Here is an 11,958-nt window from a genome sequence, read left to right as displayed (position 1 = left end):
AGTAAGGTCGGCATACTCTGTTCATCAGGTCCATGAAAACTGCTGGTGCATTGGTCAATCCGAATGGCATCACCACGAACTCGTAGTGTCCGTAATGAGTTCGGAAGTCTGTCTTTGGAACATCCTCCTCTAGCACTCGTAACTGGTGATATCCGGATCTTAGATCAATTTTGGAAAAATAGTTCGCCCCTTGCAGTTGGTGAAATAGATCGTCTATGCGAGGCAGAGGGTAACGATTTTTGACCGTCAGTTTGTTGAGTTCTCTGTAGTCGATACACATATGGAATGATCCATCTTTCTTCTTAACGAACAAGACCGATGCTCCCCAAGGTGAGAAGCTTGGTCTTATGAAGCCCTTGCTGAGTAGTTCGTTAAGCTGACCAGATAATTCCTACATCTCTGCTGGTGCTAAGCGGTAGGGCGACTTGGCTACTGGGGTAGCTCCTGGGACTAAGTCGATTCTGAACTCGACCTGTCGTTGCAGAGGTAATCCAGGTAGTTCTTCTGGGAAAATGTCGGGGAAGTCGCTCACTACTGGAATGTTCTTTAGTTCTTTCGTTTCGAGGTTCGTGTCGACGACGTGAGCAAGGAATGCGTGGTATTCTTTGCGCAGATATTTCTGTGCTTGAATACTTGATATAATGCGAAGACTCACACCATGTTTGTCGCCGTAGACTATAAGAGTTTCGTTAGACGGAAGGTTTAGTCGGACTGCTTTCTCGAAGCACATGATGTCGGCGCGATGAAGACTCAACCAATCCATGCCGATGATAACATCGAAGCTTTTTATTGAGACCGGCATGAGGTCGATTGGGAATGAATGGTTATCTAGGGTTAGGATACATCCTAAGTATATGCTACTGGTGTTTTCTGTTTTTCCATTAGCTATTTCTACTGTGAATTGTTCTTCAAGTGTGTGTGGTTGTTGTTTAAGCATGCGAGTAAATTTATGGTTCACGAAGCTTCGCTCCGCTCCACTATCGAATAGAATGCATGCATAGGAGTTATCGGGGAGGAATGTACCAGTCACCACTGTCGGGTCAACGACTGTTTCCCCGTGGCCTATAGCTAGTACCCTCCCTGCTCCTCCAGCATTTCTCGCTTTGGGGCAGTCTCTCTTATAGTGGCCTGTTTCACCACATCCATAGCAAGTTGGGCTCGCGCCAGAGCCAGGGACTTGCGTGATCGGTTGCACCGGGAATTTACAGAAATGGACGGTATGTCCTTTCCTGTTGCAGTTAGAGCACTGCATTTCACGCAGGGGCCGTTGTGGTGGAAGTTGCATTTGTTGCACTTCGGCAAACTTCCAGCATACTGCTTCGTCGGAGCAGTAGCAGCAGGGGTTACTGCGGCATGTACTGCCACAATTTGCTGCTTCTTGGCAGCTCGCTGCCTCTTCTTCTCATCCCAGAACTTCCGCTTGGTGTCAGCGGGTTTGGATGGTTCTGAGATGGCTAGGGTTGTTGTGGTTGCAGGGGTTTTGACACCATGGTCAATGAGTCGATGTGCCAGTCGCTTGGCACTGTCGAAGGTAGCGAGGTTTGATGATAGGACATTCCCCTAATACGGAGGCACTAGCCCCCATATGTACCGTTCGATCTTTTTCCCTTCAGTGGGAACCATATTAGGGCAGAGGGCCACCAGTTCGCTAAATCTGGCGGTGTAAGCAATGATGTTGGTGCCCTTCATGGTCAGGCTCCAAAGCTCCTGCTCTAGTTTCTGGATCTCGCCCCTCGGGCAGTATTCCTCAATCATGAGGTCTTTCATCGTATCCCAGCCTATGTCGTTGGCCACGATGAGAGTTAGAGATTTAACATGGCCATTCCACCACGTCAGTGCCTTCCCTTCGAAGGTGCATGCGGCATATTTGACTTTGTTCACAGCAGGGCATGAACAAATTTCGAAGACTGCTTCAGCCTTCTCGAACCATTACGAGAGGGCAATGACTCCGCCGGTCCCATGAAAGGACTTCGGCTTGCAGTTGGTGAAATCCTTGTAAGAGCACTCTCTCGAGCGCACAGGAGTTTCAACCGGGATGGAGTTAACCGGGGTTCCACGTCTGCTGGCATCAGTAGAGTGATACTGTGCCATGGCAGTTGCCACTGCTACAGCTACGGCAGCATTTAGGGCTGCTGTATTGATGACCAGAGGTGGTGGAGGTGTAGGGTTATTCCGGGTAGATTTGCGAGGATGCATCTTTCAGCTATAAGTTTATAAAGATGAGAAAAGTGGTAAGAATCAATTTGTAAGTAATGTGCGAATGACACATGGACTAACTAACCATAGCCCAACAATTGAATGAGTGTTTGTGTTCATAACCAGAAGGATGTGTAGGAAAACCCAAATGTAAAGATTCATCCCACAGAGTAGGTAGTTGTCAATAATACTGGTATTACTGATGTAACGAGTTCAATGAAAATTGACCTAACAGTAGGTCTTACATCATACCATACAGAAATTTTGACAGTTCTTAGATTCCTAATTAGAGTACTGAAAGTTAGGAATATTTTACAGATATATGCTACTTAGAGCACGGATGTTAAAGGCTAATCTTTAACACAAAAGATAATGATGTACTAGACATCATCTAACGGCGATGAGTATTCCTCGGGAGAACCCTGAGGTCTCTCATTTGACGTACCACCTCTTGAAGGTGTTGTTCATGAGCCCTTTGACGAGCTCGAAGTTCCATGACTTCTGCTTGGGAGGCAACCAGATGTTGCTGTAGGGTTTCATTGGTTCTCCGGGTCCGTTCCATGTCTTCTTCGAGACGGCGAATGCGGACTGTGTTGACACCAGAGTTGGCATCAATCTCCACGACCCGGTCGATGGCTGCTCGACCTTGCTCGACATTTCGAGCTATTCTACGGATAATGACTGGTAGAGCTCGGTCAGCAGAGCCACCATCGCTGACGTTGTAAAAGGTTCGGTCCCCAAAGTATGGTAAGGGTTGACCCTGTTCGTCACTCCAACGATTCAAGTTATCTACCCATAAGGGAGTGGGACCTAGAAAAGCTGGTCGAGGGTTGTTGTTCGGGGCTTGACCTACTGGAGGTAGGTTGTTGACTTCAGGCTCAGAGTCTGATCCATCTGAGAAGCCTTCAGCTTGATGATCATCCAACGGGATTGGGTGTTCATCGTCAGACTCTGCTTCGAGCCATCCTACGTTGCCTTCATTTGGAAAGTACGGGTCGCGGTGATGGACTCCAGCCATTTAAATCTACGCGAGAAGAGAGGTATAAAGATATAGTATACAAGTAGTTGGTAGTACAAAATACACCTATAGTATTTTAAGTTTAGGTTCTATTGAATCTTCTTGTGGTATTGTTGGTAAGTTTTTAGACTTGTTAACACATCACAACCATTCTAGGGCATATGCTAATCACTCCTCGGACCAGCATAGTTGATCAGGCTATGTCATTCCCAGGACTGACCATATATCCCCGAGCTTACCTGTGATATTTAACAATCGTAATACTTTTGTTCTTGTCGTTGTGACACTTGTTTTAGTATGAATGTAGACTAGTATACTTAATTAAATATTTTAGTATTTTAAGTATAGACTCTTGGTTAGAGTGTTTTAATCCCAACTGTGTTTATAGTTTAGTATATCTTTTATGGGTTGATATACTTGATTCACTATAAACAATGCTTTGATACCAATCTATCACACCCCAAAACCAAGAACGGCGGAAACGTTTTGGGGCGGAGGACGTCATGTAAGTATCACAACACAGTAAATGTAAATAAGCAAACAACATCATCCATTGCATTAAATATATAATTTTAATACAAGCGTGTTCTGTACAGCATAGACACCAAAAATAACGTATATCAAAATAATAAGATGAGTCTTGAATGCGCTCCATCTTCTCAAAAGCTGGCCTCGGTACCTGTCTACTGATGACCTGAGAATACAAGTTATTTTGAAAGAGTTTATCAGCATTAAGCTGGTGAGTTCATAAGTATTTTAGTGTCGGTATTTGTCATCCAAAAATGTTTGAACATGTATAAAGTATAAGTTTGTAAAATGTATGTAAAGGTTTGCAATTGTTTGTAAAAGTTTCAATCTCTCAGAAAAACCTATATTTTCGATTAAAGTAGCCTTCTACCAAGGCTTAACTGTTTTGTATGCTCGTTTGATGTAAAAGTGTGAAATTTCCCAAGTGTAACTATCATTTAACAAAATATAGTTTGTACATTTACGTTTAAGTGAGGTTATCACTAAAAATATGTAATGGGTAAATCATTGTAGTACTGTAGCCTCGTATTATAAGAACTACTATTGTACTAACTACCTTAAACCGGATTTATATTAAGGCATTATGTGATAAATTGCACCATACTATAGACTGGTAACAACGACAACGTATAGTCGAAAATAAGGTATGACGTTTGGCACCTGCAGACCTTTCGCTCCCGCTGTAGCTAGCAGCGAGGTGTAGGATAGTCAATCCAGTATAGATCTATACGCAAACTCACGCTCTCCCTCCAAGAGACTCTGGCTACAACTCGGGTCATGACAATTAAGACATACTCCCATACAGTGGATCACAATTGTTAACGTATTCGTGTATATATAATATAATGTTACTTGTTCTAGTATCTTTTTATATGTTCTCTTAGTAATAAGTGTTGACTCATGAATGAACTGACTCGTTGATCTAGAAATTGTGGTAGTATGATCCTGTGTTACCCCGATGGTAACTTACTAATGATGTGCTGAGAAGTATGAATATGGAAGTACTTTTATGTCTATACATGTATATATGATATATAACTAATATTGAAACGACCTTCGGATGGTCACCCGAAATCCCACTAGACCACATCTCAGTGCGCGAAAAAGAAATAGGGTGGATGGCCTTCCTAAGCCCTTTAAACATTACTTATATATATATATATATATATATATATATATATATATATATATATATATATATGGGCATGCAATTTATAAGAAGTAAAACAAAGTTTAATAAAGGCATTTGATTAGTAAAAAGAGTTTGTAAAACATTTGAAGTGAAACAGTTTGATAAACAGTTGAACAGTGATAAAATCATTGGTTTTCTAGTTATTAATCACATGTGATTAATGCAATCACATGTGATTGATGTAATAACTATAAGTATTTGACTTGTATTCCCCCCCCCCCCCCCCTAAAGTATTTAAAACATTTAAAAGTATTTCAAAGGTTGATTAAAGGGGTATAAACTCACTTGTGGTGAGTAGATTGAATTGATATATCGGGTACCGTGCTAAGTGTCAAACGGAGACTTGTTCACACGTTCAAGCCTAGTTATCATATAATAAGCATATATATAACTAATTAGCCACATAATAACTTAACAAAGTAAGTTAACACAAGTAGGAACATGTATACACTTTGTATAAGTGTTATAGGTCCTAATGGTTGCATCTAAGTTGATACGGGACAAGGCAAAAGGGTTTAAAACATCAAATGGCCTTGGATAAGAGTTCACCACCCAACAAACCCCACCTTTTGGAGTTTATGGCCGTAAACTCATGGGTTTATGTTCGTGAACTCCTCACATGGTGGTTTTCGGTGTTTTAAAGTGTTATCTTGATCCAAGAACACTCCTAGCTTTGTTGGAATAATACATGAAGTAGTTTAAGGCCCTAGAATGCTCCATAGGGGAGTTTACGGCCTATAGTCCATATACCCTAGAGTTTACGGCCGTAAACTCCTATGGGTGATGGCTTTTAATTCATTTGAGGCACTTGCACATCAAGGATGGCTTCCATGATTTTATCTAAGGCTAATGGGGACAAGAGGCACACTTTTATGCCTTTACTTGGAGTTTACAGCCCAAGAGATGTTCCTTGGCCGTAAACTCCCTTTAAGGGATGTTCTTGATGTCTTTTACTCTCCATTTAAGTCCTAGGTGTTCAATGGTAATTGTCTTAAGGCCTTAGGGGTGTTTGGAGTGCTTTTAACCCTTGGAAAAGGGGTTTACGGCCCAAGAAATGTTCTTGGCCGTAAACTCCTATAAACTTATGATTTTGAAGTGTTTTGATGTCTAAATTAGTCACAAGCATATGAGGGTTAAAGTCCTTAGGCTTAAGGGGTAGTTTAGGGCACATTTAGCCCTTGAAAAGGGGTTTACGGCCCAAGAAAAGTCCTTGGCCGTAAACTCCTATTACTTGTTGATTTTGGATGATTTTGGACATGTAACAATGTTATAAAGCATATAACAAACATTAAAACACATTAAGGAAAGTAGACTCACAATCCGGGATGAAAACCCGAAGATCCGTCAGAGAGAATTGGCTTTTCTCTAGTTGGAATTGTAAATAATGAATTAATTAAATTCAGAAATCTATTTATAGTCCTGGAATATTTTGACAGAAAATATTTTTATTCCGGAAGTCGTACTATAACATTATGAAACTTACAATGTTCAAGTTTCACAATTACAGGAGCATCCACTCTCCTGATATGTCTAGAAATGTAAACCCTAATGTACACAAACTTGTTCGGACAAGTCTGAAAATTACAGAAACTGGACTAGCTTCTATTGAATAGATAATGTTCGTACAAATGGAAATTTCGGGTTGTCACACCTTTGCCTTTCTCCGATCCTCAAAAGTACCTAAAATAGTTAAATCCACAATTGTTAGACAAAGCATAGTAAGTTCCCTAAAGTATCACATACAACACAACCCAGCTAAAAATAAGATAACTATGGGTTATCTGTAACCATATGGGTTATTGGCAACCCCGAACTATCAATAGTTAGGTCATCAGCAATTTGAGTCATCAGCAACTCAACTTCAGCAATTTGAGTCATCAGCAACCCCGAACTATCAATAGCTCACATACTGCAAGTTGGGTTATCAGCAACCCTCGAGCTATTAGCAGCTCACATACAACACACTATAAAAGTAACATAGTGAGAAAACTCACCTCACAGACAAGCAAAAACCTCTACAACTCACAACACAAAAAGACAAGCACCACGTCCATCTTAACATGTATTCTAAGGCCAATTCTCAACTTATGACCTAAAACCCTAAGATTTGACCCAAGGTTAAACCTAATCTAAAGTTAACGGTCAATATACAATTCAATAGAACACCACATTGTGGCAAGAGCCTTGCCAAGTCATGGTCTAAAATATCCATTCATGATCCTTGAACATGTCATGCTATGGCCAACTGCTTTCCATGTCGTGGTTAAGACAGTCCAGTTGCGACAGAAAGCTCACCACACTGTGGCCAACCCCTGGTCACACTATGGTTCACTTGGCAGATTCAACTTCTTATTAAGTCCTTAATCCTTTAAGAGCAACACTTAAACTTTCCAAAAGGCTTAATCATGGTAATAAGAGCCATAAAAATCCTAAATTTATGAACTTAAACACTTCATGCAAGCCCTACTCCCTTTTAGGTCAAAAAGGGAAAAATGTGACTTTGTTTCATTACATGTCTCCAAAACACTCTTTGGTTCCAGATCCAAAGAATAAAACTCATTAGGATACATGAAATTGATAAAAGTTGCAAGTTTTATCTGAATTCCTTTTATACACTTCCACTAAAACCCTAAAACGGGACTAAAATGAAAAAAATGCTAGATCTATGAAGTATAACCATCAAGATGGATATTTGGACACTTACAAAGGTCTAATATATGCATAAGTTGATATTTTCTTCTTCAAGAATGATACCAAACACACCAAAAAGGCTTAGAGGAGAGGGAAAATGTTAGGGTCATTAGAAGAACACTTCTGGAGAGATGGAGGTTGGGGTTGGAGGAAGCCCTAACTCTATCATTCCTTAAATAAGGCTAAAAAATCGATCCCTAAGTAAGGTTGTGGGCTCATGAAAGCGCCATGTGGTGGCACCAATGGACAATACGTCGTGGTGACAAGGCAATCACCACACCGTGGTGAGCCTATCACCATGCATAGTTGGGCCTAAATGACCAAATCCAACTTTTGAATTAATATATAAGATATAAATTCATACCATGATTCATGTGTTACATATTTTCCAACAGTTTAAAGATTGCCGAAGGCGGTTCCGGACTCCACAATGGTCAAGAACGAAAGAGAATCATGATAGGGTCAAAGGGAAGTTTGTGCATACATTGAAGTGGCGAGGAAAGATGAAAAAATGGCTTGGAATCTATCTTTTTTTTCTAAAAAAATAATAATAAAACAAAAAAATGTTACATTACTATTATCAGCTTTTCAACCAAATGACACCTTTTCACGTTATTCTATCACAATGTATTTCAATTTTGATGAATTTTGTTTACGTTTTTATAATGTTAGATTTCAGTAAAAAAAATATTTCAAAGTATTATGTATTTTGAATCTATTCTTTCAAATTTTGAACATGGTCTTGTTATTTCGTAAATGTTACTTCATGAAAAGAAAATCCAAAACGTACCCAATCGTATGAAAGGTAAGAACCGTCAAAGATTTCAAACTTTCTTAATAGTTTTACCGTCTATTTCAAAGCAAGATTGGTTTAGTCTGAAATTTAATTATATCATCCAAGGTTTATACATAAAATCTCATTTATTTTGTGAAATTTATTGATAAAGTCTTAAATGTTTTTTAATAGAAAAGTCTTGTTATTTAAAAAAAATCATATAATTTATAATTTCCTGTTTAAAAAAATGGTTTTTTCATTAATTTGGGCAAGATGTTAAATAATCGATTTTTCTATTTATTTTTTTTAGGAGTTTATAAAAAAATTCTCAAAATAATGAAACTTTTCTATAAAACACTAATAATTATAAATAAATAAATAAATAAAAGAAACTTAGTCATTTACTTATAATTATACTTTGTTGAACACCCCTTTATATGAACTAAGCAAATAAAAAGTTACTTCGATATTCAGGTAATTCAACCATCTATCAAAACTTAGAAGAACAATCGACCACGGAGCTTGTATATAATTTAGAACACCGTAGGGGTATTCTCATGATTCGCGCGCCTTTCTTTGTCAATGGCCGCCGTTAGCCTCCCTACCACCACGGCCTCAATCTCTCGCCCCCAATGTTTACCACAAACCTCTCACTCATCCTCTCTCCTTCACCTTCCAAAACCACACAACTCAATCTCTTCTGTAAGAACTCCTCTTTCTCTCTCTAACCACACCAAAACCCCAAAACCTCATCCTTCTAAACACTACTGTAATTTGCTTAATCTATCGGTTGAACATGGCGACGTTGAACTTGCCATGGCTGTCCATGCTTCACTTCTCAAGATTCAAGAGAACACCCCATACTTGTTTAACGCACTCATCCTGGCTTATTTCAAATTGGGTCTCACGAGTCATGCTTACAAGGTGTTCAATTGTGTTAAAAATCCAGATGTGGCGACATTTACCACTATGGTTTCCTGGTTCGTTAAGTCAAATCGCGAAATTGAAGGTGTGAAGCTTTTCTCTGAAATGAGGAGGGTTGGTATTCAGCCTAATGAGTATAGTTTCGTTGCTATATTGACTGCTTGTTCACGGATTTTGGATATTGAATTGGGTTCTCAAGCTCATTGTTTAGCTATCAAGATGGGGTTTTTACAAGATACATATGTTGCAAATACTTTGATGGGGTTCTATAGTAAATGTGGTTGTTTAAACTATGTGCTCCAGGTGTTTGACGAAATGCTCCAGAGAGACATTACATCATGGAACACAGTGATATCGACTCTGGTAAAGGAATCCATGTATGAAAAAGCATTCGCATTGTTTCATGATTTCTCACAATCGAATGAACTTATAATCGACCATTTTACCCTTTCAACTCTTCTAACTGCCTGCACGGAAAACGATGCGATCATGGCAGGCCGTGAACTTCATGCTCATGCTCTAAAATTCGGACTAGAAAACAACTTAAGTGTTACCAATGCCCTAATTGGATTCTACACCAAGTGCAGAAGCATAAAAGACGCCATTGTTCTGTTCGATAGAATGCCTGTTAAAGACATAATCACCTGGACTCAAATGATATCTGCGTACATGAACTCAGGACTTCTTGAAATCGCACAGGAGGTGTTCGACAAAATGCCTGAGAAGAATTGTGTCTCTTACAACTCCCTCTTATCAGGGTTTTGCCAAAATGGGGTTCCTTCAAAGGCATTGAACATGTTTTGCAAAATGATCACACAAGGTTTGGAATTAGACGATTTCACCTTCACTAGCGTCATAAATGCCTGTGGATTACACGCAGACAAGAACACCAGTGAACAGATACACGCGTTTGTTCTCAAATCCGGGTTTAAATCAAACAATCATGTCGAATCCGCATTGCTTGATATGTGCACAAAGTGTGAAAGAATGTCCGATGCAGAAAAAATGTTTCAAATTCTCATCGACTCATTAACCCAATACAATTCTTCGATCATATGGACAACGATGATTTGTGGTTATGCAAGAAACGGATACCCATACGAAGCAATTTCATTATTCGTCAAATCCCAATCCGAAAACACAATAATCATCGATGAAATTGTGTCGAGTACAGTTCTTGGTGTATGCGCAACATTAGGGTTTGATAGAATCGGTGAACAAATCCATTCAATTGCTATAAAATCAAGTTTAATCCAAGATACAGGAGTAGGAAACGCGTTAATTGGAATGTACACCAAATGCGACAACATGACAAATGCGATTAAAGTTTTCAATCTCATGAAACAACACGACATCGTTTCATGGAATAGTTTAATCTCGGGTTATATTTTTCACAAGCAAGGAGACAACGCATTGGAGATATGGAAAAATATGAAAATGAAAAACATTAAACCAAATTCCATCACTACCCTTTTAATCATCTCGGCCTACACACACACCATGTCCAATTTGGTAAATTCATGTTACACGTTCTTTAACTCCATGAAAACGGTTTACAAAATCGAACCGGATTCAACCCATTTAGCGTCACTCGTTCGTGTTTTTGGTCATTGGGGTTTGGTTAAAGAGGCCGAGGAGATAATTACGAAAATGCCCTTCGAGCCGAATTCGTTTGTGTGGAGGGCTTTGCTTGATAGCTCAAGAACTCATATGAACACGAGTATTGAAAACAAGGCTGCAAAAGAGATTCTTGGAAAGAAACCGAATGATCCATCTACTTACATACTAATATCTAATTTATATTCTGCTTTCGGGAGGTTTAATTGTTCTGAAACAATCCGTGAAGAAATGAGAGAAAAGGGTATTAAAAAACGGCCTGGAAAAAGTTGGATTTTTGTGGAAAATAAGGTTCATGAGTTTTACGCGAGAGATAAATCGCATGCGCGATTTAAGGATATTTATAGTGGGTTAGATATATTGGTTTTGGAATGTTTGAAAATTGGGTATATGCCGGATACGAGTTTTGTGTTGCATGAAGTGGAGGAGGGGCAAAAGAGGAATTTTCTATATTATCATAGTGCGAAATTGGCGGTTACGTATGGGATTTTGATGACGGGGCGTGGGGCCCCGGTTCGGGTTATGAAGAATATTCTTCTTTGTGGGGATTGTCATAGTTTTTTTAAGTATGTTTCGGTTGTTACTAAAAGGGAGATTCATGTTAGGGATGCTTCGGGGTTTCATTGTTTTGTTAATGGTGAATGTACATGTAAAGGCTAAGTGATTGAAAGTTTTGTTTGTTACACTCGATTGGATAAGTTTTCTTGAGTTATTTTGATGATCAGAATGAGAAAGGGTATTTATGTCTTTTAAACAAACGAAAGGTTGAGATTATTTGCATGATAAACAAGCTAATATGAATATACATGTATTTAATTTTAAAATACTTAGTTGTATGGTATTAGGTAATGTCATTTAAATAGTAACAAAATTTCAAATTTTTTGTACTACAAATTTTGTTTTTCTTATTTTAGATGTTTTATCGTTCAAGTTTTATTTTTGTTCTTTTTTAAATACCTTAAACTTGAATACTTATCGATCTTTTATGAAAATTAAAATTGTTTTTGACTCGCTATA

The 11,958-nt window shown here is 38.8% G+C and overlaps 1 protein-coding gene across 1 annotated transcript; it reads left to right on the top strand.

Moving 5' to 3' along the window:
- The first annotated feature begins 8,881 nt into the window (after positions 1-8,881).
- EMB175 (Pentatricopeptide repeat (PPR) superfamily protein) lies at positions 8,882-11,653 on the top strand. Its single transcript, XM_078979321.1, has one exon. It carries the CDS (start codon positions 8,983-8,985, stop codon positions 11,599-11,601), a length of 2,619 nt encoding a protein of 872 aa, XP_078835447.1. The 5' UTR covers positions 8,882-8,982; the 3' UTR covers positions 11,602-11,653.
- The last annotated feature ends 305 nt before the right edge of the window (positions 11,654-11,958 follow it).

The sequence above is a fragment of the Lactuca saligna genome, chromosome 2 (assembly GCF_052625555.1).
Source record: "Lactuca saligna cultivar CGN05327 chromosome 2, ASM5262555v1, whole genome shotgun sequence".
NCBI lineage: Eukaryota > Viridiplantae > Streptophyta > Magnoliopsida > Asterales > Asteraceae > Lactuca > Lactuca saligna.
This window is presented reverse-complemented; position numbering and strand designations above follow the sequence as displayed.